Source organism: Pleurodeles waltl, chromosome 2_2 (genome assembly GCF_031143425.1).
Source record: "Pleurodeles waltl isolate 20211129_DDA chromosome 2_2, aPleWal1.hap1.20221129, whole genome shotgun sequence".
Lineage (NCBI taxonomy): Eukaryota > Metazoa > Chordata > Amphibia > Caudata > Salamandridae > Pleurodeles > Pleurodeles waltl.
The window spans coordinates 1,128,726,154-1,128,749,659 of NC_090439.1; the positions used below are offsets into that span (position 1 = coordinate 1,128,726,154).

Below are 23,506 nucleotides of genomic sequence, written 5' to 3' on the forward strand. Positions count from 1 at the left end.
GGGTTTCCCTTTAGTATTGATTACAGATAATGGTACTCAGTTGACTTCAAATGAGATGCTTTCGTTTTTGAGGCGTTGTGGAGTGAGACATTCTCGGACCTCTTTGTATAACCCACAGGGAAATGGTATTGTGGAGAGAGCCAACAAGTTGGTCAAGGGAACTATTCAATTAGCATTAACTAATCATTGCAATGTAAGAAAAATGATCTCTGACATGATATGGGCTTATCATACTACTGTTCATAGTACTTCTAACATGTGTCCCTTTCAGGTAATGAGGGGGTGTTCACCTAGTTCAAAATTAGTTTGGGTTGTGTTTGGTGAGGAAAGAGTAGTGAGTACATCAGGAATCAATAAACTAAGAGTGGGGGACTCGGTCAAAATAAAATCTGGAAGAATTAGAAGTGGTATCTCAAAATTTAAGGGACCAGTTTGTGTATTAAGAGTCAGCACATTTTATGTTGTAGCGGAAGGAGGTGAGAGGTGGAATGATAGAAATGTGGCATTGTATCAGAGGGGTGGTGTGTGTGAAAGGAAAGAAGATTAAGGATGCTCTGGAGCAATGTTGGTTGCGAATAAGGGAGACAAGGAGGGGGTGACATCCAACACAAGTGAGAACACTCAGGTATTTTTGGTTGTACCTGAAGAAGTGGTGACTTCAAACACAAGTTTGCGTTGCAATCAGTGTCAAAGGGAAAACGTGTGTGCAACCCTGGACTTACCTGAAGAAGAAGTGAAGCAAATGGAGGTTACCAAGTCCATCAAGAGCGCAAGAACACATAGGCCACCAGTTTATTTAAATGATTATGTCAGTTTTAGTGTAATTGTATATTTTTCTCGGTTTGTTCTTTTATCATGTTCTTTTACTAGTTTTGTGAGTTTGATTTATAGGATGAAGGGAAGGGGATGTGTTATGTTTTGACTACAACTAAAGGAATGTTGTTCATAAGGTTCTATTAAGAATGTGAGTGTCATAAAATTCCAGGGAGATCAGTTAATGGCCTCTCCCTGGAATGATTGGACGCTAGGTCGTGTTACTCTCAATAAACTTGTTAAGTTCAACTATTCGACAGTGTCAGACTCCACTTACTACATGTTGCTGTTGACACATTCAGGTGAGTGTGGTTGTTGTGTGTCGCACGTTGTCATGATGTAAGTAGTTGTTCATGTGTGTAATTGTGTTTGAGTAGCTAATTGTGTGGTTGTGTTGGTTGTTGTGGTTGTGTAGTGTGTGGGTGCATTGTCAATGGTATGTGTATGTTGTGTCATGGGTGTATGTGAATGTATGTTTCCGGCATGTACGGGTTGTGTTGTGTTGGAATGGCAATGGGTTGTTGTGTGAATGTGGTGTGTTGTGTGTAGTGGGGGTACACATATAGTTCAGGTAGAGTGTGTGTGTGTCTTACCTCTATTCCATAGCCCCTGCCATTGTACAAAGTCCATTGGGTCCCGCCGCCGTCTCCCTTGGTCAGCAATCCATCGACAGTCAATCCGCTTGCAGAGCTGTAAGATCTAAATACGGCGGGTGGGTGGAAGACCGTCGACTTGGCGGTCTTCTCAGGTCTGGGGCCAACACAGCTTGGCAGTAGGACTGCCAAGATCTAAATCAGGCTCTATGTTTTATTGATGTTCTACAGTCTGTATTGTGCTTTTATGACTGTTGTTTGCTGCCAAAATAAAGTATTATCTATCTATATATCTAGTTGGGGCACATTTGAGTTCAAGCAGATGGCGGTGGGGAGTAATAGATGTGTTAGTTTTCAGCAGTATAACTTTTAAAGAAGGGGAGGTTGTGATAAGCAGTAGAAGCGGTGTGTCCATCGGCCTTTTATCCCTGCGCATCTTTAGACACAATAGTTGTGTTTCAGCAATTAGTTTGCCAAAGCACCTTTTCCTGGGGGCCTTCAATCCTCTTCATGGCCAGCTTTCCACAGACCAAATGACATTAGGTCCAAACATAGCAAACTGTGTGCTATAATCTTTCACCCTCATATGCAAATATCCTTAGTCTAATCATAGTGTGAGCTCTAGCCGGTGTGGCAAACAACAGCCAAGCTATATTCTACCCTGTATGCTGCAAACATATGTGGCTTGGGTGACAGTGATACAAAGAATCACACTGGAAGTGCCTATGGAAAATAGAGGCTTTAGAACAGGGATCAGCTCACACTAGGGTGTTGGCACACACATTCATTCCCTAAAGAAACCCAATTTTTGACATTTACTTGAGATGATGGACAAAGATGGCAAGAAGTTCTTGTTATGCCTCATTTGATGAAACAGCTAAGCAGAGCATTTATGATGTCTGGATGACTAATTTGACTCTTTGTGCTCAGTATTAGATATGTCCAGCTAGAAGGCACACCGTGGCAAATGAACAAAGAGTCCGGATGTGGCAAAAAGTACAGTTCTTTCTTTAAACAAACACTTACTGCCTGACACCAGCACACCAGATGACATTTGCTGACACCCGAAGAGGAGTTTCCAGCAACTCTCAGTCTGCTTCTGGGCACATCTTCACCATGAGTCCGGGTGAACTAGTCTTAACTGCCCTTTGCCACAGGGACCCCACCCTACCCCCAACAAAACTAACATATAACTTCCAGACTGAAAGAGAATTGTATCACAGGTTCTGGCATATCCCTTTGGGAGTGGTTTGCTTCTAAGCGCTGCCCACAGTATTATGTGTCTGCATCAAAAACACAAAATAAAATGAGCCCACGAGTGCCAGCAGTTACTGCCAGCAGCTGGCCTCTTAGCAGCTCCAGCAAAGCTCTCCCCTGTAGTGCCATCCGGCAGGTGACTTATCGGCTAATACATGAATGATTGATTGATTGACTGACTGATTGATTGATGGATTGAGTCAAGAATTTCTAGAGTGCTAATGTCCATCCAACTGACAATCTCGGCATTTACAAGAGGAGGCAATGTAAAGTATACAGAGAAAAATTAAAAAACAGGAATATTTTAGGTACTTTTCTAAAAACCCATTTGGGTTCGGGTGGCCTAATGAGTGAGAGGCAGTCGTTCCAGAATTTAGATCCTAGGCAAGGAAGATGAAATCCTTTTGGCAGGACTGTTTGAAACGTTGATCACTCAGCAGAAGCTGGGAGTTAAAGTAAAGGATTCTGAGGGGGCAAAAGATGAAAAAAACTTCAAGAAGACAGGATAACCTGGGCCTTCAGTCATAAGACCCCAGACTTGATTCGATGGGCCACCAAGAGTTGTTCTCTAGCTTCAGAGACATTGTCGACCTTTCGTAGATGAGCAACCTTGCTACCACCCATGTTTTACTTTTTTACAATAGGTTAGCGCAGTATCAGGAAGGGGTGGACATGTAGATGACATCCCAGTAGTCTAATGCAGACAGACGCATGGAGAAACCAGGTGCGTCTGCAGAGAAATGGGTCATATGGTAGCACTTTGTACAGAGTTTTGAGAAAAAGGAAGGAAGCAGAACTGATAGGTTAGATTTGGGTTAGGAAAGAGTTTTTTCTCCGTGAACAACTAGAGATTTAACATTGGAGGAAGGTTGGTGGGGATGGGGGGATGTCTTGTGCCACAGGCAATAAGGAGTTTTCCCCTGGGTTAGGAGTGTTATCAATGATCATGCAGTTTTTTCACAGTGGGAACCTGGCCTAAGGGCATTACAATGCTTTACAATAGACCCAGTCTACTATAGACATTTTTGGGATAGGAAGATTTAGGCCCTCATTACAACCCTGGCGGTCGGTGGTAAAGCGGCGGTAATACTGCAAAGAGGCCAGCGGAAAAAAAAATGGGATCACGACCATGGCGGAAACCGCCAACATAGACAGCCACTTTAACACTCCGACCGCCACAGCGGTACAAACAAACAGTGCGGCGGTCACCGCCAACAGACAGGCGGAAGACAATGTACCGCCCACACTATTATGAGAGGCCAATCCGCCACCTTTTCTGGGGCGGAAACAACGTGAACAAAAACACGGCGGAAACAGGACTTGGAAGGGAAAACACTCACCTCCACACATCCCACGAGGAACCAGGACGCCATGAAGCCAGAACTCCAAATACTCCCTGCAATAGTATTCCTGCTCCTCTACCAGGAGCATGAAAGACGGCGGCGACGACCACGGTGAGTACTGCACCTACAACACAGGGTAGGGGGGAGGGAAAAGAGAGTGACACACACACGCAACACCTCCACCCCCACCCTCACCCCCAACAACATACACACAAATACATGCTGCAACATTACATTTACACCCCCCCCCCCGGAAGAACGCAAGGACAAAAGGAAATGAGTTGAACGATTGTAATCCTGAAAAATCCATTAGTCAAAACTTGAAATACAGTATAAACAATTAGGTACACCAACTACACAAGTCCGGATAGTGCACCATTCATAGTCCGTAGACCACTGGGCCCAAAATGCATGGGCGAGGCCCACACTCGATACCAAACTCCAAACGGAGAGAACACTGCTGGGGCATCAGATCAAAATGAAACAGACACCTCAGGGGGGAGGGAAGGGGGGGGCACCTCAGCCGGATGAGTGCACGATGCCAGCTCCACGAGAGGGCTCCATGCCCATTGATGTATCCTGGGGAGTGCAAAGCCACGGTCTCTCAAGTCTCTCCAGTGGGTGGTTTGCCCATTGATGTATCCTGGGAAGTGCAAAGCCACAGTCTCTCAAGTCTCTCCAGTGGGTGGTTTGCCCACTGCGTTATCCTGGGGAGTGCAAAGCCACAGTCTCTCAAGTCTCTCCAGTGCGTGGGTTGCCCACTGCTTTATCTTGGGGAGTGCAAAGCCACAGTCTCTCAAGTCTCTCCAGTGGGTGGTTTGCCCACTGCTTTATCCTGGGGAGTGCAAAGCCACGGTCTCTCAAGTCTTTCCAGTGGGTGGTTTGTCCACTGCTTTGTCCTGGGGAGTGCAAAGCCACAGTCTCTCAAGTCTCTCCAGTGGGTGCTTTGCCCACTGCTCTATCCTGGGGAGTTCAAAGCCACAGTTTCTCAAGTCTCTCCAGTGGGTGGGTTGCCCACTGCTTCATCCTGGGGAGTGCAAAGCCACAGTCTCTCAAGTGGATGTGAATTTCCACTGGTTCTGGAGGGGGCTTTGTGCCCAGAGTGCTTCATCCAGCCAAGGACTGAGGTAGTGGATGCCATTCTCCACTGGTTCTGGATGGGGCTTTGTGCCCAGAGTGCTTCATCCTGCCAAGGACAGAGGTAGTGGATGTGATACTCCACTGGTTCTGGAGTGGGCTTTGTGCCCAGAGTGCTTCATCCTGCCAAGGACTGAGCTAGTGGATGTGATACTCCCCTGACGGTGGTGCAATATGCAAGCTGCACAGGCTCCTGGAACTGACCACCATCCTCGGACGACTGACCACTGGGGATGCCAGCCCTGTCTGCGGTGGTGCCACTGGCTCAGGATGTTGCGGGCCGCTGGCGGTGCTGGCGGCGGTGTCAGTAGCGGCGGTGCTTGCGGCTGCCTCAGTGGCATCGGTGCTTGCGGCTGTCTTTGTGGTGGCGGTGCTGGTGGCGGGTCCAGTGACTACGGTGCTGGTGGCGGGCTCAGTGACTGCGGTGCTGGTGGTGGGCTCAGTGACTGCGGCGCTGGTGGGGGTGCTGGTGGTGGGCTCAGTAACTGCGGTGCTGGTTGCGGGTCTAGTGACTGCGGTGCTGGTGGCGGTGCTGGTGGCGGGTCTAGTGACTGCGGTGCTGGTGGCGGGTTCAGTGACTGCGGTGCTGGTGGCGGGTTCAGTGACTGCGGTGCTGGTGGCGGGTCCAGTGACTGCGGTGCTGGTTGCGGGCTCAGTAACTGCGGTGCTGGTGGCGGTCTCAGTAACTGCGGTGCTGGTGGCGGTGCTGGTGGTGGGTTCAGTAACTGCGGCGCTGGTGGCGGGCTCAGTGACTGCGGTGCTGGTGGCGGTCTTGTCCGCCGTGCAGGTTGGCGTCGACGTGGACCTGCCCTTGATTACCTGGCCCTTCTCCACCTTGGATGGTGGCGCAGCTGACTTGCCACTATCCACTTTTGTTTTGCCTGAGCCCTTGGTGGCAGGGGTTTTCGCCTTCTCCCTCTGGGATGTGGGCAACTTTTTGACTTTTGGAGGTGGCGGAATGTCCTTGCCCTCGCTCCGTGGAACACTGGCAGCCCTGTTGCTTGGCGCACTCCAAAAGCCCGCAGTTGCTGGCACCACTGTGCCCGGTGATGTGGTGGCTGAAGTGCTGGGTTGGGACCTAAAAAAGGCGGCCCCTCGGGGACGGACGGGGGGCGGTGTAGGGAAGAGGTCAGCATTAGATAGGAAAAGCTTTTTAGACACACTGGGATGGGTAGATGGAGGGGGTTTGGGAGTGGAGGAAGAGGTAGTGGTTGTAGGAGGTGTACGTTTGCTGACTTTGGGTGAAGGTGCATGGGCTGGAGGCTGTTGTGAGGTGTATGGCTGTTGGGTGGGTGTGTGGCTGCGTTTGTGTACTTTGGGAGGAGGGCTCACAGACACACTGGTAGAGGACACAGGGGATGTGTGAATGGTAGTGGGGGTGGTGAGTGCACGTGAGTGGTGTGTGGTGATGGGCGTGCTGGTGATGGAGGTAGTGGCTGAAGATGTAGTGCTTGCAGGTGTGAGTGGAGACGAGACAGGGAGGGAGGATGGAGACGTGGAGGAGGGGGACACAGTGGAGGTAGTGGATGTTGGTATGTCTGCATGGATATGATGCTTGTGTGAGTGCCTGTGGGATGTGTGGAGCTTAAGTTTGCCAGAGCCACTCTTGTGTGTTGATGTGTGTGCATGCTGGTCTGATGGTGTGTTTGGGATAGGCTGAGGTACAGTGGATTGGGTCTGGGTGGAGGAAGTTGGAGGGGGGAGGCTGGACACAGGGACAATGGTTGCCATCAGTGCTGAGGCAGAGCCTGAAATGCTCGCTGTTGGGCTGCCTGGCCAGAATGAATGCCCTCCAGGTATGTATTTGTTTGTTGCAAATGCCTCTCAACACCCTGGATGGCATTCACAATGGTAGACTGCCCAACAGTGAGGGATCTCAGGAGGTCAATAGCCTCCTCACTGAGGGCAGCAGGGCTGAATGGGGCAGGGCCCGAGGTGCCTGGGGCGAAGGAGATGCCCACCCTTCTGGGTGAGCGTCCACTGGACACACGCTGAGGGGCTGCTGGGGAGGCGGTGCTGGTAGGGGGGGTGGCGGCTGTACCTGTTGATGCGGGGGGACAGAGGGGCCCGCCACCGCAAGGGAGCTCCCATCAGAGGAGGAGTCGCTGTCGCTGATGTCACCTCCTGTCCCCGCCGTGGAGCTCCCCTCGCCCTCAGTCCCACTGGTGGCTTCAGACTCCATTGTCTCGCCCTCCAGGGCCATGTGGGATGCAGCTCCCTCCTGGTCCGGTGGCACTGCTCCTCCGCCTGATGATGCTAATGCACACAAGGACAGGGTGACCAAACAAGAAGGGGGGGAAAGACAGAGGAGACACATGGGGGGGAAAGAAAGTAGAAAGACTTGTTCAGTGCATGCAATACCGCTACCGTTGGCGGACACGACAGACACAGCAGCCCTCTGCACTACGCCATGCACTTAGAGTTCCCTAATTAATCACAGGGAAATGGGGTACAAGGCCTATGCCGATTGCTGCACACATGGAAGTCACAGGATCCTAACTAGGTGTAGTTGGCTCTTACCACTGGTGGGGTTGGGGTGCCACATAGCCTGCCTCACAAAGGGACCTTGCCTACAAAACTCGCCCTGGCCTGAGGGAACCCACAGCCCACCTACCCCACCCAGACACCTCATAATGCGCGCAGAGTCAGCTGAATGAGAGTGTACTCACCGCCTTGTGGCTGCTGTGATGCCCTCAAGCGCCCATCCAACTCCGGATACGCCACCGCCAGGATCCGGAACATCAGGGGGGTCATGGTGCGACGGGCACCCCTCCCACGTTGAGAGGCCATCCCCAGCTGGGCCTCCGCCATCTTCTTGCTCCAGCGGCGAATGTCCTCCCATCTTTTCCGGCAGTGGGTGCTCCGTCTGTGGTGGACCCCCAGGGTCCGACGTCCTTGGCGATGGCACGCCAAATATCTGTTTTTTGGTGGGCACTGACCTAGAGGAATAGTACAGGGGAAAAGGGTAATCTTTAACCGTCCGGGCTGTCACAGTCATTGACCCACATTCCCACACTTGCCCTGACACACATACACTCACCGTCCGCTCATGCAGGCCTCAGTCCCCCCCGTATCTTCCATCCACACCACTCCAAACAGGCATTGCCCATACAGCATGCTCACAGTGCACTCACCTGTTTGTCTGGAGGATCGTAGAGTAGTGTGTACTGGGGGAGGACCCCATCCACTAACTTCTCCAACTCCTCCGAAGAGAAGGCAGGGGCCCTTTCCCCAGACACATGAGCCATTGTCTCTTCCAGACTGAAGTCACAGCAGCACTTGCAGTGTAGGTCCTCTCCTGTCGAAGGTCAGGTATCAAGTGAATGAACAGACAGAAAATGGTCACGTCCGCCGTGTTGCGTACCGTCACCGCCGGCGTACATCGTCATTGGCTCCTGGAACCCATAGGGTCCAATGTTAACCAATGCAGGATTGCGCCACGGTCTTCGACCGCCTCCCGCGATGGTGTACAATGCCAGCGCAGTTACCTCATATCCCCTTGTCCCTCCTTACAGGTCAGGCAGCCGCCATTTCAGGGGGCCACATGGCATTATTTTTAAATGCGTCACACCTATCTAGGCCTTGCATACACACAGTGACAGGCACATTGCGGATTGACAAATGTGTGCAATGAATATTTATGTTAATACCTCAGTGTTGGCTGACTCTCTGCTCGCTGTTCTCGTCCATAGGGCACGTCCGCTGGGGCAGGTGAGGAGATGGCGGCATCCTCCGGTGTGTACAGACCGCTGGTGGACCTGGCGACAATGGAAGACAGACACATCATTATCACTTACAGACTTGATTGTGCCACAATCCAGGAACTGTGTGCCCAGTTGGAGCCCGGCCTGATGTCAGCTATCCGCCATCCCACAGGAATCCCCCCTCTAGTGCAGGTCCTGTCAGTACTCCATTTCCTGGCAAGTGGGTCTTTTCAAACAACAGTGGCCATTGCATCCGGGATGTCCCAGCCAATGTTCTCCAACGTGTTGTCCAGAGTGTTGTCTGCCCTGCTGAAACACATGCGCAGCTACATCGTTTTCCCTCAGGTGGAGGACTTGCCCACAGTGAAAGGTGACTTCTATGCCCTGGGACATATCCCTAACATCATAGGTGCCATTGATGGGACACATGTGGCCTTGGTCCCCCCCTGCAGGAGTGAACAGGTGTACAGAAACCGGAAGAGCTACCATTCTATGAATGTGCAGATGGTGTGTTTTGCGGACCAGTACATTTCCCATGTGAATGGCAAGTTTCCAGGCTCAGTGCATGACGCTTACATTTTGAGGAATAGCAGCATCCCTTATGTGATGGGGCAACTCCAGAGGCACCGTGTGTGGCTAATAGGTGAGGACATGGACCCTATACCATGTGAATAGTTGTCTGGGTCTGGGGTTGTCCCTAAGGGTTAGTGTGTGTCTAACAGTTGTCCCTCTCTATATGCAGGTGACTCTGGGTACCCCAACCTGTCATGGCTACTGACCCCAGTGAGAAACGCCAGGACAAGGGCAGAGGAACGCTACAATGAGGCACATGGGCGATCTAGGAGAGTGATCGAAAGGACCTTCGGCCTCCTGAAGGCCAGGTTCCGGTGCCTCCATATGACAGGTGGTTCTCTCTACTACTCACCAAAGAAGGTGTGCCAGATCATCGTGGCCTGCTGTATGCTGCACAACCTGGCTTTGCGACGACAGGTGCCTTTTCTGCAGGAGGATGGTCCAGCTGGAGGTCTTGTGGCAGCTGTGGAGCCTGTGGACAGTGAACAAGAGGAGGCAGAAGAAGAGGATATCGACAACAGAAACAACATTATCCAGCAATACTTCCAGTGAGACACAGGTAAGAAGATGTCACTGCCTCCCACATCTCATACTATTGTTTGACCTGTCATTAGTCTGTCACTTTCAGCCAATGTATGGACCCTGACTTGTCACTTTGCCTTTCCATTTCACAGATGTGGGTCCCACTGTGTGACCTCTGCTATATTACCTCATGGAGTAGAGCTGTGTTACATCAGTATGTTGACAATAAAATTGACATTGCTATATTCCATAGTTTTTGCTAATACACATTTGTGAAAGCACAGACTGACTCCAGATTGTTTTGTGATTCAAGGGTGTTTATTTATGTTGAAATAAGTGGGGGGGTTGTGAAATGGGCAGGGGGAGTGGTGGAGGAATGTCCATGACAGAGTCCAGTCTATTGGTTTCACAGGTGCATTGTCCAAAGGGGCATAGGAAGTGGAGCCAGGGCAGTTGAAGTATGGACAGGGTGACAAAGTGGGACAGAAGGATGACATTCAGGGGGGTCTCATTTCCTGGCGGGGCTCTTGGCATTGTTCTCTGTCTTATTCCTGGATCTCAGGGACCGTTTGCGGGGTGGTTCTCCATCTGCAGGGGGTGGGGTGCTGGTGTCGTGGTCCTGTGGTGGTGCCTCCTGTCCACTAGCGCCGGCGGAGGTGGAGGGCTGTTCATCGTCCAGGCTAGTGTCAGGGGGCCCTTGTTGTGCCACAGTGTCCCTCCTGGTGTTCACAAGGTCCTGCAGCACCCCTGCAGTGGTGACCAGGGTGGTGTAAATGGATTTGAGTTCCTCCCTAATCCCCAGGTAGTGTTCCTCCTGCATGCGCTGGGTCTCCTGAAAGTTGGCCAGTACCGTTGCCATCGTCTCCTGGGAATGATGGTACGCTCCCATGATATTGGAGAGGGCCTCGTGGAGAGTGGGTTCCCTGGGCCTGTCCTCCCCCTGTCGCACAGCAGTCCTCCCAGTTCCCCTGTTTTCCTGTGCCTCTGTCCCCTGAACCGTGTGCCCACCGCCACTGCCCCCAGGTCCCTGCTGTTCTTGGGGTGGTGGGTTTGCCTGGGTTCCCTGTAGTGGTGGTCACACTGCTGATTGACATGTGCTGGGGACAGAGGGATGGGCCCGCTGGGTGGGTGCTGTGCTGGTGTTTCCTGACGGGGGAGGCTCTGTGGTGGCTTGTGCCAGTGTCAGGGGAACCAACTGTCCCGAGGTCCCAGATGGGCCGGGCTGGTCATCTTGATCCAGTTGGACAGAGCTGCTATCATCACTGTGGGTCTCTTCTGTGGGGGGACTAAATATGTCTGGAAACTCCTGTCCGGTGACGTTGGGTAGGGGTACTGCAGGGGTGTAAAGGCATGTTTATTGCATCAGTGTGTGCCATGGTGTGCAGTGTGTGAGTGAACCTGTACTCCAGTGCATGCATTCTTGTCTAGGTCCTTGTGTGAGAATTGGTTTGGGGTCTGTGTGGGTATCTGTAGTGGCCATGCTTTGGAGATGGGTGTCCATGCTTTGGTGTTGCATGCAGGGCTTGGTGTTGGGATGGGTGGGTTGTGATAGTGAGACATTTGTGAGGTGTTGGAGTGATGGGGGTGAGGGTGGGGGTATGTGATAGCATGCAGGTAGGGTGGGGGATGTAATAGTTAAGATTTGCCTTACGAGAGTCCATTCCTCCTGCTACTCCTGCGAGGCCCTCAGGATGCAGTATTGCCAAGACCTGCTTCTCCCATGTTGTTAGTTGTGGGGGAGGAGGTGGGGGTCCACCGCCAGTCCTCTGTACTGCGATCTGGTGTCTTGAGACCACGGAACGCACCTTCCCCCGTAGGTCGTTACCTCTTCCGGATGTCATCCCTAGTTCTTGGGTGCTGTCCCACTGCTTTGACCCTGTTGACGATTCTGCGCCATAGCTCCATCTTCCTTGCAATGGAGGTGTGCTACACCTGTGCTCCGAATAGCTGTGGCTCTACCCGGACGATTTCCTCCACCATGACCCTGAGCTCCTCCTCCGAGAACCTGGGGTGTTGTTGAGGTGCCATGATGTTGTGTGGGTGATGTGTGAGGTGGTGTGTGTTGTGATGTGTGAGGGGATGTGTTTAAGTGTGTTGTCTGAGGTGCCTGGATGTTGTGTGGGTGATGGTGTTGTGTGCCTGTGGATGGTAGTGTAGTTTCTGGTGGTGTTTCTCTCTGGCCTTCTTTCGTTTTTTTGGTAGTAAGGGTTTGTGGGTGATGTGGGTGTGTGTTTTATATTGTATTGGGTGTGTGGGAGTGGTGTGTGTATGTGTATCAGGTGTGTGTATTTCGAATTGTCCAATGTGGCTGTGTTTTGGAGATGTGTGTGTATTTTGAGCGCAGCGGGGTGTACCGCCAATGGTTTACCACGGTTGAAAGACCGCCGCGTTGATTGGTGGGTCGTGATAGTGTGGGTGCATTGTTGTTGGCGTGGCGGTGGAGGTTTTGTTTTCACCAGTTTATCACTGACCTTTGGTGTGGTGGACTTGTGTGTGTGTCTGGATTTTGGCGGATTCCGAGCTGTGGGTCGTAATAGCTGCAGCGGAATTCCGCGGCGGTGTGTTGGCGGTCTTCTGCACGGCGGTAAGCGGGATTTACCGCCAATGTTGTAATGAGGGCCTAAGTGATTTGCACAGACTCAAACGATGTTGCGTCAAGGCCAGGATCTGAACTCAGTTCCCCATGTTCCAAAGTCAGCAGATCTAGCCACATCTCCTGTGAGGTTAGCTGAGAAAATCTGAGCTCACGCAATCTTCGATTTCCAGCAAACACACAGGCAGATGAAACACAGCCGATGAGCCAAGGAGCTTTGTTGGTCAAAGCAGACAATCAATTGGATGTTATTGATCCTTGAGTTGTTTTAAGCTTGAATGAACAAACAAAGGCTGACATGCATGCTAAATAACATAAGAGAGAGGGATAAACTTTCATTGCCTTCCATTCATACTGCTGGCCATTGTGTACTGCTACTGACGGTGACCCACAGGTACATTCTAGAAGAGGGGGTAAGCAAGCCCTTGGTGCACATGTGGGAGGAGCGCCTGCAATGGGAGTGCACCCTTGCACCACAGTGAAAATGGAGCACTGTCCTGTTTGCTGCTGTCTGCATCCATGTTAAGGCACTGACTAGACTACATGGTGAAAGTTAATGTGGGTTGTTCTACATACACACATTACGCATGAACTGTGCAGCTTCTCTTGAAAACATGCACACCTATACAGACATTATACACACTATAGCATGACTGTGAGTCAGAAACACTATGCAGGGCTCATCCAGAAATGTTACTGATATTGCCACACAGTGAGCCCATGATAATGAAAAGAGGCATTGCCATGGAATGCAGCAATCAACCATGTCCCATGAGTTTGAGATGGTGTATGGCCATGGACATCTGTATGGATACTGAGAGAGTAATCAATGAGATAGAGGACTATTTAGGAGTTCATGAAGATCTGGGGCCCAAGGAGAGATCACGGTTGCTTTAAAGGTGTGGCGAAGTCTCCTTCAGGCGTGTTGGTGATGTAAGCCTCATATGAAGAGAGGGAATGATGGTAAGTGGGGCCACAAAAGCTGGAAGCAACATTGGGAGTCACCTCCCCAGGACGATTATGCATTGAAATGTTAAGTGCAGGCTTCCATCGGCTTTGCTTGATTGTTTTGTTAAAAAACAAATTACATATCAATACAAAATCACAATTACAAAAAGCACATTGACAGGAAGCAATGGCTAAGGGGAGCTTACCCTCAGTAACCTAGGCTAAAAGAGGTTTATCTGTTCCAATGCCCTTTCTCTGTATATTATAACAATGTGCATTGAAACACAGAGCAGCACAAGTAATTTTAGCTCTGATGGGGGTGGGGGGCGTTTTAGTCAAGGTGATAACCAGGCCCACAAGATCATAGGCATAAGTTAATTATACACATATTAGTATTGCTTTAGAGCAAGGGTACTCACAAACATTTTCCCAGGGAAAAACGTGTGGTCTGTGACTTGTACGAGGGCTGCATTGATGCCAACAGGATGGGGAATAAAGGGTGGACGTAGAGGGAAAAAGGCGTGTTCTTGGTGTGGACAGTGATTTGTGAAGTTACTTTGAGGGTTTCCTTCCACACTGCACTGTGATTGAAGTCCCTGGTGTCAGAAAGGGTAATAGATTTGACAATACTATGCTGTGCTGTAACTGAGTCTCAATCCTTCTACCGTGCCCTAGGGTAAGCTTTCTTTGCTTGTTATCACTACCTTTGGCGAGTCAAGTGTACCTTGATTATTGAATTGGAATTAAATAAAATTTAGGGCTCACAATTCTCTTATGCCTTTAGTCTCTTATATGTAAACATTAGGAGTGCTTTGAAACAGAATCAGTTAAGGTAGCGAGTACTTCACAAAAAGCCATGATAACAACCCCCCAACAAGGTGTGCACTTCGCTGAGGTGGGCAGACACAAACACTTAAGTTGTGAATCTTGTACCAAGGAGTCCCTCACTGTAGTGTTGGTTCTCCTGCATCTCAGCCCTGCCAAGTTTCAGGCATCAGGGGGTAAACTAACGCATTTTAGTGCTGGTAGCCACATCAGTGCACTAAAAATTACTAGACACTTTTATAGCGCTCCTCCAAACTGCACAAGTTCATGAGGTACTCTATTGAATAAAAGCAGCCTGTGCGTAGGGCTAGTTACTCAGTTATTCACTGCCGTTGAGCTCTGACTGTCCTGGCAATTTTCAGCTGACCTGGGGTCATCCTCACTGCTATGGTGACCTGGCAAAGCGTGCTAGAATTGATACACTGTTTCTACACCAAGCAGCAAACAAATTGTGCTTTCCGATGTGTGCCACTCCCAAGATCATTCTGCAAGAGATAAAGTCGGGGGGGGGGGGAATCACATTAAAAAAAAAAAAAAAATGGCAAGCACCGAGTCCAGCCTCACATGGATCCGGCGACTTCTGCTGTTTTCCGAACCCAGCTCGCCCTGCATGTCATTGGTACAGATGGCAGTGATACACACTTTGGGAGATTGTTTTTCCCCTCAAATGTGCTGCACCTGCCAAGAAAGGTGTCACCATGCCGGTATGGGGATTGTGAAACCAGCGAGTACACCTGGCTGGCTGATGATGCAATGGTAGACACAGCGGGCCATATGTACCAACACATTTTCCCATAGACACAGAATGGGCAAAACTGCTTGCTACATCTGGCCCAGCAAGACGTGCCGGAAGACACAGGATGTTGTTACTGGCCCGTAAAATAGCTCTGTGAGTGGGAGGTACATGCAAAGTTGTGGCTCCATTTTATTCCAGCTGTCTCTGCAGGGCTAAGGGGCCTTTCCCCTCTCATCTTCCCCCACAACGCAGGCGAGGCTGTACTGTTCTGCATGTGGGTTTTGGAGGCACACAGGGAGCTAGAAGTGTCACTACCCTGTACTCTCTCTTCTGGCCTGCAGAAACCAGATTAACACTTCACAGAAGGAGAGTTGCTGCCTGTAAGTCTCCGTCCACTCAGACCAGAGTCGGACTGGGACAGAAATAACCCCAGACAGCAAAATAAAAGTGGCCCCACTAGTGAATAAGGGCCTGATTTAGATACAGGCGAATGGGTTACTCCGTCACAACGGTGACGGATATCTCATCCGCTAAAATCTAAATCCCATTACTTCCAAAAAGTCACCCATGCTTGCAAATTGTGGCAGGTTTGAACTTGTACAGACATGCTATATAAGTGTTTTGAAAGGTATGATGGCCTCCTGCCAGTAATGTTTATTCTAATATCAGGAAACCAAACAGAGAAAATTGGGTCAGCAAACCGCAAAACAGGCCCACAAACAGCCAAAGAAACAATGCACACACTAACCTGTCAGACCAGCCCTTCGGGCACTGCCTGATTGCCTATATGCAAGACCGACCTTGGCTGAGACACACCTTAGAAGTTCTGCCTTCTATGGCAGCCGGCGCTCCTGCTACCAGCCTGGCCAAAGAACATGCAGCCCAAGTGCTGAAGTGCTGACCTGGCAAATACACCCACAAAGCACTTGTGGACAGAGGCAGTCAAGTCAGTCAGCCAATGCAACCTGGGTGTCACAACAAAAGAGAATCAAGCAAAAATATTCTATAACCATTTTGTTGGTCTTTAGACAATTACATACAAAATAACCACAGAACTCACATGAAAGATGATAAAACATGCAAGTTAAACAAAACTGATGGGAAATGCACTGTTTTGCATTCATGTTTAAAACGTCAGTTGTTTGATGCAATCTCTGAATCTTGACCTTGATGGCGCAGTGGTAGAGAGTGACGTCTGTATTAAAATGCTATGAGATCTCAGCATGAGACTGAAAGTACTGTGAATATGCTCTGCTGTTTTAAAACTGTATTACACACAGTAGAACATAGGCTGCAGCAACATGTGCAGAGATTTAGTGTTCATTGTAAAGCAAGGGTTAACCTTCCAATTCCGGGGTTTTGCAGAAACTTCAAACTCATTTTAGAGCTTCTATTGCTCAAAATGATGTAATTTCTGATGTTTATTCCCTTCTATGTAGCTCCGTGCTTGGAGTTACTCTTGAGAAAGTGTCACTCCAAGTGATTGTCACTCATAGGTGAACTGAAACCATGGAAATATCACACATAAGCAATCTGAAAACTTGGCAGCTAGGGCATTTCCAAATTGATTGATGATAGTAAAATCATATGCGTCCTATGCTTTTGTCCCCTTAATTGCCATGTGCTAGAGCTACTGCTACTGTAAGTCTGAAGCAGAGGGAATTTCAGGTGGGAGACAGCCAAACTAAAGCCATTTTTGCATTCCAAAATTAGGAGCCTCACACCTGATCGGGTCTATTGGCATGTATGCTTCTATCTGCCACTACGCTCTAACCTCATGTGCAAAGATATAAAAAGAAAGGATTAACTTTTGATGTAAAATGGGAGAGAGAAAGAGATAGCCCTCTACTGGCTGAACTGAACAAACCAGAAACCCTGGGATCAATCCAATCTTCCCCATTTGACCATTCCATGTGATGCTAGACAATTGTTTCATTTTACTTTGACTCCTTTTTCTTCATTATCACATTTGACAGAACTTTGAAATACATGGGTTCAGTGTGTGCAGTGTATAAAATCTGATGCACTAAGTGAAGCGCTTCTGCATTCTATTTAAATAATTTTGGGGGGAATTTTGAAGAGTCCTTATATTTTTACTTGTTTGTTAAAAGATGTCTTGAAAAATGATGGCGTTCCTAATGATAGGTGGTTCGGGACACTTCCTTTGCATCTATCCATTTGCTTCAATTAAAGTGTAAATGAAGGCTTGCTGTTTGTTTAACATCTTTCTAAATGTTAGTCTTCAGTCTATTAAACACCATCCCAGCGCTGTTGTTTACTGGGGCCACATGTAAAATTCAGGAGGGCCGTACTATGAGTATCCCTGCTTTAGAGAATGCTTAAGCGTGAAAATAGAAATTAACGACTGAAGAAACCATACAAAATCTAAAAAGAAACGAAGTACACTTGGTAGTGAACTGCTTCAAAATTTAATTGGAGCGGGATGTTGCAATGGTTGCAGTAAAAATGAATATCAGAACTCAAGATTGTACTATTTGGAAATGCAATGTGTTGAGTTTTAAATCTGTACAGAGGTAGTAACACATTTCTTTGAAAACAGTTCTAAAAGACAACAGTTCTGACCGGAGATAATGAAGTGTAAACATCACCCCCTTGGTTTGTCTAGGGCCCTTCCTGGTAGAACTAATGAACAAGCACACGCCAAGATGGCCGCCACGTGCGCAGGTTAGGTATAAACGAACTGGGCTGTTTGGGCACTCGACGCTGTGGCGTTTCGGACATGTTGGAATGGCTCCATTCAAAACAAAGCAAACACTGAGGAGACGTGAATAGCACACAGCAGGGATATTTAATCAAAGAAAAATGAAAAAAAATAGCTATAAGGTACTGTAGATAGGCAAGTGAAATTTTTCGATCATTTTCATGTATGATATTAGTTTTTAAAGGAGTAGTACAATTTGAGAAGGTGTCGGAGTTAAGAACTTTTCTTATGAAACTTAAGAATTTGTAAGTTTTGCTTCGGATTACTTGGTGCCCTCGGTGGGACTCAACGGGACGCGTGGCAGTTGAAGATGGCGGCCAGGCTGGTAGGAGCGGCCCGCGCACTAGTCTCGCGGAGCCCCGCGCGGCCTGTCTGTCCCCGCCTCACCTCCGTAGTCCTGCAGGCTGGCTCTGCTGACGGCCTCCGGCGCCGCCTCCCGGATCACGGCGGCGAGCTTTGTGATCCCCATCGGTAGGCCTCGGTCTGCGGGGAGCGGCTGGCGCGGGAGCTCGGCGTCCGCTCCTGCCTGCGCCCCCAGGGCTCCTCCGCAGGAAGGGCGGGGGCTGCAGCGGATCTCAGGCCCATGGCGGCGGATTCAAAAGTGCCCAGGGATCCTGGGCAGTACCTGGGCCGAGGGCGAGGGACAGTCTGAGCCGGACACAGCTTGAGCAGCACATCAGGGGCCATGCACCTGGCAGTAGCAGGCAGTGGGACGTGCGGTGCTGACACACAGCCCTAGCAATCAGGGGCCTAAGGTACAGGCGCACAAGTGTGTCACTTGGCGGGAGAGCAGGCGCCGAGCGTGCAGCTTTAGCAGAACATCACATTCAGGTGCACAGCCTTGGCAGGCATGAGGCTGGCTGCATGCACACTGCCTTAGCAAGCTGGATAAAGGCTGCAGGAAGCGTTCAGGTGGCACCCTCAGTGGTAATACTAGACAGGTACAGTTCTAAACCAACTAGATGTCCGCTCTTGGAACCCCCATCCAGCCCTTTTTTCTTAGCAGCACTCGATGCACACACTGAGACAGATTCACAAAGAGTTGTATGACTTACTCTTTTAGTACTACTCACGAATTCCTGGAGTAAGCCAGGTCTACTCCTAACTTACTCGTATAGAGGAAGGCCATGAGTACTCCAGGAGTAAGTCACGAGTGCCACAAGATGACGTTGCATTAGAAACTTTGTTAATTGAACCCTCAATCTCCAGGTTTACTTTGACAAAAATAATGTAGTGTCCACTTTCTTTAAATGAGATTAAGTAGGAAACTGTCCCCTCTAGTAAACTAACTTTATGCGGAGAGTCCCAGCATATATGTTACACTAATGATGCATGACATGGCCACTACATTATTGGAATAACTCATCTTATGTGAAGCATTACTTGCTAAGGCCCTCTTAATGGAGCTAGAGTCGTAACATCAGTTGCCACCATCTGGGGACACTGCGCACTGGGGGTCGCGCACTGTTTTGCTTACCTGCACATTCAGTCCTTGTGACCTGCCTCAGACTCGGTGCATGCATGTTAGTAGTTGGGTTCTCTCACCCCTTGGAGAGGGCCTAACTAGTATGTGCTGTAACATGCAAAAGTCGTCCTAGTGAAGGCAGTGCTCATGAGGAACACTGCATGACTTGCTTGTTAATCTCCCCTTTACCTGACAAGATGATTATTGGATGGGCTGCTTTAGTTGTCAGGGCTAGGAAGTTAACAAAAGAGGAGTGACTGACCATCCTATTCATGGCACTGACTCCACTCGCGAGGATATAAATTAGGAGCCGGCTCCCAATGGCATGTTTGCCCATGTAATCGATACACCGTATGGTAGTCTTGACAACATGCTTAATAGCTTGTGACATTTCCTTCTCACCCTTCCCTCTGGAATCAGCTGTGGCAATATCATACAGATGGGTGGTAGGATAGAGCTGTGTGCCAGTGGTCAGCCTGAGGCAACCTGTCCTCCATATAATGTCCCATTAGTGTGTCCATTGCATTGAGAGTCAGCCCTATGCCTTCTACTGCCTTCGCTGTCAGACATTTCAGGCATTCAGATTAGTCGCCAATCTTTCAGAGAGTAACTGTAGGAAACTGGGTATCATGCAGTAAGGCTTCAACTATGTAATACTCTCAATGTAACCCCCAAATAGGTCCTTTGGATTCACTCTAATAAATTCCTAGCTCAGTCCTGGTAGTGTGGTACTCAGAAGTCAGGCTTTACTATGGGAGCATGTTAAGCATTTCAGAGCAACAACATGGACTATAAGTAATTGACACAACTCAAAGGAAATCCAAAACCAATTTATAAAAATAAAGCAGGTTTTTATTTCATTTTAGACACCAAAATGAAGACAATGGATGAGTATTACGGGCATTATAGATTTTTAAAGGCATAATAAATCAGTGCATTTCTCATTTGCAAAACTTTGAGGCTGCGGGCAAAGGGGAAATGTACTAGTGACAATCGGTCACTTGCTAGTCAAGGTCAGCGGAAGCCACTAAGGGTAAAGGTGGTGCAGGTCCCTGGACCAAGGTCCATCAGTCGGTACAGTTTTACCTGGTTCATAGGGCCTGGGTGCAGAGTTTTCCTTGGTGCTGAACGTGGGAGCTGCAGGTGCCGGTTTTGCTGCTTGGATAGTGCGGCCGAGGTAAGGGGTGCAAAATCTTGGCAATGGGGCCACTGGGACATCAGATTGAGGTTGTTGCAGGGTTCCCTCAAGGTGCAGCTTTGCGCAAAGTTAATGGCAGCCCGCCTTGCCACCAACATGCCTTGGCTAGAGCAAATTCAGCTTTTAGTTTTTTTGATGTCCAGGAGAAAACTGTAGCTACCCGAATGTTGGTGGAGGTCAGGACTGCATTTCCCACAATGTACTTGACCATATACCTTTGGAAGATTCCTCGGCGGGCCCTATGGCCAGTGATTCTTTAGTTCTGGGAATATGAGTTGCTTGCGGGATGCAGGGTACAAGTACCTCTAATCCAAGGGAGTGCTGGAGCTGCCTTTGGCTTGCAGAGTGTTCCACTTTCCTTTGGAGTAGTTCTCTAGTCCAGGGCGAGTTGCGGTCGTGCAGTTGCAGGATGGTTCCTGCAGGTGCAGGTTTTCACGCCTTTGCTTTGTGCAGGTCCTGAAGTCGCAGTTACGAGTCTCTTCTTTGTCTTTTGTTGCAGTTTCGTCAGATCTGAGGTTCTGGTGCCAGCGGAACCCCTTAAATCCCAGATTTATGGATGTTAAGGGTGTGGGTTCTCGTTACCAATGGGCTACTAGCCGCAGCGTCTAATCCGTCCTTGAGGTGACCACTTCTTGTGGATAGTGGTACCTTTTCTACCCAGAAGCCTCTATTCTGCCACTTTTCAAAATGGCAGAAGCCATCCTCGGATCTACAGCCCGGGTAGCTCACCCTGGGGGTGTGGCTAGTCTTCTGGGGTGTATGCCTCCTAACTACTTATAATCAACAAATGTCAAGGCACTCGTGAATTAAGTAAAGGATAAGTAGTCCATGTGCGTGTGCTGTAATGTCCTCTTCCAAACAATCCGGTACAAAGTAGACTGTGGAAGGTTAGCATGGATCCAATTTATACTTGAACCGTGAAAAATAATCTCAATGACTTCCTCATCACTCTGATATGCTGACCGGGGAGTGCCTTTTCACTCTCTGGACACGTTATTTCGTGTCCTCTTGGAATCCTTAAGTTACGGAGGTGTTTATACACACACCCCTTACGTGCTCTCACGGACTGATTAAGACATTGCGGTTTACTGGATAATTAATATTTGGGATCTCAGGAGAGCTACTATAGCTCATATCCAATTGCTCGTTTTCTTTCCTAGACATTATATTGAGCCCTAAGGAAGTCATTGAGATTATTTTCTCTCAGGACGAAACACGTGTTGGCTGTTGTTTGTTTTACCAGCATATGAATATCACGGTTCAAGAATACATTGGATCCATGCTAACCTTCCACGGTCTACTTTGTACCTGATAGTTTGGAAGAGGACATTACAGCACACGCACATGGACTACTGATCCTTTACTTAATTCACGAGTGCCTTGACATTTGTTGATTATGCAGTGTTTTTCCTAGAGAAACATAGGAGGAATGGGGAGGATCCTCCTGCCAGGAGCACCATGCCTATGATTGATTGAATATATATTAACTTGGTGATTTACTGTGAGCGCCTATTCCTATAAACCGTCTTCCCTTTTGTGTTCTCTTTTGTGCCTCCTAACTACTTAATTTTCCCACTTGCCCGGGTGGAAATGTGGCCTCTGGTGTGGGCTTTGAAGCTCTATGCTTTGATGTGCCACATCACTAGCTTTCCTGCCAGGGAGGGAGGTAACACCTCCTGCCCAGGCAGGCCTTTATTTCTGACTCCAGAGAGTGTTCACACCTCCTGGGAGGGGTTAGATTCCTGTCTTGGCAGCATCAGCTCGTAGGCTGTCCACCAGGGCACAGGAAGGCTGGGGCAACCAAGTGGGCAGCCTTTAAGGAAGCCACTTGGGTGTATGTCACATTAAATCTGTCTTGGGGAACAAGTTGGGTTTGGTGAATAAGTCGTTTGATACCAATCATGATACCTTTGAGTGGGACCTTAACGGAGTTGGCAACTCGGTATGCCCAAGTGCCAGCCCATTTTATCCTGTGCCCCCCTGAACACTTATAGTGGCCCTTAATAGAAAGAGGCTACTATAGGGACATGTAAGCTTGCACTTATGCATCCACATCTTTAATATAACGCACCCTGCCTCCTGGGCTCAGAAAGCCTACTTTGGGGTTGACTGGCATATGTTAAAAATAGTGCTGTGATTTTGCTACTCATGGTGAGGGCATGGTTGAATTTGGGCAGTTTGCACTGCTTATTCAGTCTGCTGTGGTAGGACTGCTGATATCCTTTTACTTATGTCCTTCAGGGTGGCACAATCAGGGCTACAGGCCTTGGCGACCCCTTTAACTCCCATGCCCCGGGTACCACTGGTACCATTTACCAGGGACTTATAAGAGGGTTAAAGTCCTTGCCAGTTGGGGATGCCAGTTAACACGCATCATACTTTGTGGAGAGGGCACTGGCAATGGGGCTTGGTTAGCAGGCTCCAGTGCACTTTCAGGGTCATAACCATCAGCACAGGAGAAAAAAGTGTGGGTTTGACCATACAAAAAGGGCACTTTCCTACAATAACCCATCTGCCTGTTGCCACTCAGGCATGAAAGTGACTCCCTTCAAGGTCCCCAATTGTTAGGTAAAATAACCTGTCTTTCTGCCCCCACCCAACTTCCCAAGATTCTGCAGGCCTATAGGTTGTCTTTAGAGCTCTTATGCATACATTATTCAAACCTCTAATTTGGCGTAATATGCTGGATGCGCTAACACGATATTACAATACACAGAGGGTAAACCCTAAAGTAACCCGAAGGACCTGGGTTGATCATATTGCAAAACTACAATGGTCCATCCGGAGATTGTTTATCATCTTTGTTGTACGCTTAATGATCCATACACAATAGGAATTACATTCTGAACATGCAGCATAACATTGCAAAAAAATAATCAAGAAACCACACTGTAAGAAAATACACTTTCAATTATTCTTTATATGATTCTAAAATTCCTGTCACATCAAGAAAGAAAAGAGAACAGAAAAATTGTGCAAAAGTAAAGTGCTCATGAATAGAATATATAGAATTACACAATCAATCCACAATAAAACAGCATCCATTCTCTTAAAAGAATGAAATTTGAGTATTTAAG

General features: G+C 48.8%; 2 protein-coding genes across 4 annotated transcripts in view; one reads left to right on the forward strand and one right to left on the reverse strand.

Moving 5' to 3' along the window:
* The window catches only part of LOC138282933 (probable flap endonuclease 1 homolog), an 86,224-nt gene extending 67,943 nt beyond the window's left edge, over positions 1-18,281 (reverse strand). For both annotated transcript variants that reach the window (XM_069220994.1, XM_069220993.1), the window contains exon 1: positions 18,154-18,281. In XM_069220994.1, coding sequence (XP_069077095.1) covers positions 18,154-18,235 — 82 coding nt within the window. In that variant the 5' untranslated portion in view covers positions 18,236-18,281. The remainder of the gene's footprint in view (positions 1-18,153) is intronic.
* ZFTRAF1 (zinc finger TRAF-type containing 1) overlaps positions 18,152-23,506 on the forward strand; it is a 180,638-nt gene continuing 175,283 nt past the window's right edge. The window contains exon 1 of one of the 2 annotated variants that reach the window (XM_069220996.1): positions 18,152-18,521. The gene's annotated coding sequence lies outside the window, so the exon portion shown is untranslated. The remainder of the gene's footprint in view (positions 18,522-23,506) is intronic. The other variant, XM_069220997.1, reaches the window with a different exon arrangement.